At 32.7% G+C, this 4,394-nt stretch overlaps 1 protein-coding gene across 1 annotated transcript; it reads left to right on the top strand.

Annotated features, from left to right (window-relative positions):
* Nucleotides 1–243: 243 nt before the first annotated feature.
* Nucleotides 244–3,139, top strand: LOC133782628 (uncharacterized). The gene is made up of 7 exons (XM_062221962.1): nucleotides 244–923; nucleotides 1,047–1,124; nucleotides 1,273–1,307; nucleotides 1,392–1,447; nucleotides 1,729–1,824; nucleotides 2,012–2,098; nucleotides 2,832–3,139. Exons 1-6 carry the CDS (start codon nucleotides 510–512, stop codon nucleotides 2,071–2,073), a joined length of 741 nt encoding a protein of 246 aa, XP_062077946.1. The 5' UTR covers nucleotides 244–509; the 3' UTR covers nucleotides 2,074–2,098; nucleotides 2,832–3,139.
* The last annotated feature ends 1,255 nt before the right edge of the window (nucleotides 3,140–4,394 follow it).

Here is a 4,394-nt window from a genome sequence, read left to right as displayed (position 1 = left end):
CCTAATTAATTACAAAAAAATTAATTGAATTATAAAATTTTTTTGCTGGATCATATATTGATTTTTGTTGTGCATTTTAAAAATTAATTTCTAATAAAAAAAACTTATATAGTCATAAATAATACAAAATAAAATTTAGGCACATGAGTGATATTTTTAGAAAAAATAAAGACCTCTACTAAAAGCTAAGTTTGGGAGCAGTCCCTAAAAAAAATGTTTGGGAGAGCACAAGTGTAAAACCCAAATCGTTCCTTGAATAATACGTGGCAGTCAATGATTGGACAACAGGGATGCATATCCAGTGAGAGAAAGTAAAGAAAAGAAAAAGATTGGCTGGCTCTCTTCTCAACTCACTGGAAAATTGAAAATGACTGTAAAAAACAGAGAAAAAAAACCACTTCTCTTTATATGTATTAAGCATTTAAGTCACCATGAAGTGAAATCCCCCGTAGATTATCCTACGCCATTATATAAAGATCTTCCCAAAAGTAGCCAATTGCCCATATGCCATGACAACAGCTCTTCAATTCTCCATCAATTTTTCACCTTGCCAATTGAGTACCTTGCATGGTGACACATACAGAAAGCCCATTACTTTCAGAGCCACAAAAGTTTGTACTTTACATCATAGCAAGTTTAAATTGAGAGTTTATAGGGAGAAATGGTCTTTCTCGGTAGAAAAAAGGTGGGAAGATGGGATTTTTCTGAGGAAGAAGAAGAAGAAGAAGAGGGAAGTTCTGGTGAGGTTTAATGAGGATTTTGGTTTAAATGGTGGTGGGAGTGGTGGAGGTGGCGGTGGCGGTGGGAGAGACGATGGTGCCACTGCTAGAATTCTGGGTAATTTAGCTTTGGCTATTGGATTAACCTATCTTTCAATGACTGGACAACTTGGTTGGCTATTTGATACAATTGTTTCCATTGGGGTACTCTTTTTTGTTCTTGCCTTTAAGCTGTTTGATTATTTGACTCTGAATGATTACTTAATCTTGTTTTTCTTTGTTTTGAATAAAATAGTCACTTATTTAAATTTTTCCTTCCATCTTCAGCTTCTTGCAGTTGTTGTACCCATAGTTGGTATTGGAGGTTTGCTCTGGTGGGCAGGACGGGATATAGTTCAGGACACTGTAAGGCCCTTTCTATGTCTTTTTTTCGTTAAACTAATCTAAAAAAATTTGGCTGTGAAATTATGTTTGTAAGTGATATGAAACTTGTACATTCTTAATCTATATTTTCTTGCCTAATTAATTGGTTTACTACTTGGTCAATTTGCAGTGCCCAAACTGTGGAAATGAGTTTCGAATCTTCAAGTAAGACTTGTTTGCAGCCTTCTATTCCTGTACATCTCATCTATGAAACTATTCGTGAATTGACTTCTATTGTGTTTTTTACAGGTCTACTATGAAAAGTGATTTGCAGTTTTGCCCTTTCTGCACCCAACCTTTCTCCAGTTAGAGCTTATTCTTGACCCTTTTGCCTCTTTGCATTCCAAATTTTTAGTTCATCACTCTTTCTATTAGACTGTAGATGTAATTGGCAACTTGTAATATTGCTAGCTAGTTTACCATAATGTTCCCCTTGTGTCTCTATGCTATCTTTGCCCAACTTCCTATGATCTCTGTTCCAGCTATTATCATAATTGGCTAGAATAAGTTATTTAAACATGTAGTCAAGTTTTTCCTTTCAGATTAAGCTACAAGTCTTCTGATGTATTTTCATTTCATCTTTCAGTTGTGGATAATAAATTTGTAAGGGATTCTGTCAAGTTCTCCAACCAGTCTACAACATTTGGAGAGGCTTTCAGTGATTTCACCCGTTCGAGAAAAGGTTATCCCACTGAATTTCATTTTTTTATACACATAAATATAATTTTTTTCCTTGTAACTTTTCACTGTATTTTATTGAGAACATCTTCCTTCATTGATATATGCACACACAAAATTGATCCCCTGACTGATGTATAGAACATCTTCCTTCATTGAATTGCTATTGGTGAATTTCCCCAATATTGCAGAAAAAAAGTATTCATCCAAGGCAGTAGTTGATGTAGAAGCAGAAATTAAAGATGCAGACTGAGACTTTGTAGTCTAATTACCATCTGGTATGTTGTAAATTTCATTGAATAAAGTGTACATGCATAAACATGTTTTTAACATCTTATGGTTGTAGTCAGACCCGAAGACGGTCTTTTACTTCATATATTTTTCTGATGTACATTAAAATAGAGAATACATAGACAATCTTTTTCTTCACATGTTTTCCTGATTTACATTAAAACAGAGAATCGGAATAGTAATAAGAATAAAATATAATTTCATTGAATAAAGTGTTAATGCATAAACATGTTTTTAACATCTTATGGTTGTAGTCAGACCTCTTTTTCTTCACATGTTTTCCTGATTTACATTAAAACAGAGAATAGGAATAGTAATAAGAATAAAATATACTTTAATACGAGAAAAGTTAATAAAAGAAATTTCTATGTGCAATAGAATGATCTTTCCTCTCAAAGGGAGGAATAATTGTTACCAAAATGATAAAAGTCTTTCCAATACATTGAAATTAAAGGAAATGTATATCTTTTTTTCCAACCAAACGGATATTATTCGTTTCATGGATTTGAAGGTCATTTTGTTTCATACATTAAATTAGTTATGGATTCATTTGATTTATGCAGTTGTTCATTAAATTGCTTTAGAGATTTGTAAACACAATGAATGCTCATATAACATCTAATGTAGCGATTAAATTTTTTATTTCCCTTGTACCATTAGACAAGTTTCCTTATGTTCCCCTCAATATTTCCTGTCTAAGATGATGATTCTCTTGTGCAGATATGTAAATTTAAAGTGGAGATAGCCTTAGTGGACAAGCCCTATTGAGCCAGACTTTAAGAATTAAAATGGTTTCAAAGTCACAAGTAAGTGAGAAGCTAAGTTTGATAAGAAAGAAAATTGAACCTTACATAGCTTTAGTCGATTCAGCAAAGAAAAAAAAACATCGCTTTAGTCGACCAGATGGCTATTTACAGTCTCTTTTACTGATATTCTATTATTTTGTATTTATAATTTTGAGCTATGGTAAGGAAAGATATGACATTAGTATAGTATGCATTGTTAAATAAAGGTTTCTTGGTTACATATGACTAAACTCACTGGCAGTTGCCTATGAAATAAATAGTCCTCAACCAAAAGTGGATCAACCATTTACACTTTATATATAAAGGCAAGCCTCAAGTGATTAGTAACTATTAAGACAATAATTATTGCAAGAGAGAATGGAATGAAATAGAGACTAATTATTAATGAACTTATCATTCAAACCAGATAATGTATTCAACTAAATATTTATTTTATACAAGCCTAAGATGCTGCTGAACATAGAAAATCCACTATATTACAACAGTACTGAGCCAACTATTGGATCAGCCTTAAAACTAGTGTGATGGTTCTCCAACTTTCTGCAAGAAAAGGTTATGATCATCTGAGAATTGGCTTTTACGTTTACTTAAATATATGAAATAAATAGTAGAAAACAAATTTTCTGAATAATATCCAAAAATATGATGATACAATCATAGGTTCGAATATGATTTTTCATATACACACCGAGGAAGAGAGCAGCAGCTAATAAAACTAAAAGTAAAGCATGCATAGCTTATAAATTGCTATCCAACCACTCTATCATATTGGTCACTTACCATCTCATATATATTATCACCATGCTAAAAAGAAGACATAAAAAACTGGTCATAATTTTAAATTTAGTAAACCAAACTAAACCTACCTCATCTTTCTTGTCTTTGTCCTTGTCTCCAATATAATACTGGTATCCAAGTATCCCCCACGCAGTTAATGTCATTATAACAAACTGCAAATGAGAAGGTTCAATTTTATTGTATCACTCTGTTTTAAACCAAACCAAACTCTTTAATTAGCTCGTTTTGCAAACAATTTTGAAAAATTCAATTTCTCTTTTAAACCATCACCATCACCAACACAACAACAATTGTTATATAACACGAAACAAAACTATAATCACAACAACCTTCCCAATGATTAGTATGCCTTCTTTATTTCTTTTTTCATTTAAAAAAAAAAAAAACTTACAGGTTCTCTTCTCCATCTTGATGGGTTCATTGGGTCTTCCCAAAAGTTCACCTTGGAAGGTCCGTGATGCTCTGTAGCACATTCAATCATGAGTGATTAAACGTTAAATATATTTAAATCAATCAGATTATGAATAGAAAATATTGGACTTAAAGTTAGAGTAAGGGATATTAGTATTTACCAGCACCGCCGGCTAGGGCACGTTGATGGAGAAGAGTAGCTGTCTGAGTGGTCGAGGCCGCCAGTTTAGGAATGGAGAGCCGAATCATATTCGCCGTAGTACGAACC

Source organism: Humulus lupulus, chromosome 6 (assembly GCF_963169125.1).
Source record: "Humulus lupulus chromosome 6, drHumLupu1.1, whole genome shotgun sequence".
NCBI lineage: Eukaryota > Viridiplantae > Streptophyta > Magnoliopsida > Rosales > Cannabaceae > Humulus > Humulus lupulus.
This window is presented reverse-complemented; position numbering and strand designations above follow the sequence as displayed.

Excerpts from the sequence above, each read along its gene's own strand:
- LOC133782628 (XM_062221962.1), top strand. The coding sequence starts at position 510 with ATGACAACAGCTCTTCAATTCTCCATCAATTTTTCACCTTGCCAATTG. Across the intron at positions 924-1,046 it reads ATACAATTGTTTCCATTGGG|CTTCTTGCAGTTGTTGTACC; the intron begins GTACTCTTTTTT and ends TTCCATCTTCAG. Across the intron at positions 1,825-2,011 it reads TTTCACCCGTTCGAGAAAAG|AAAAAAAGTATTCATCCAAG; the intron begins GTTATCCCACTG and ends CCAATATTGCAG.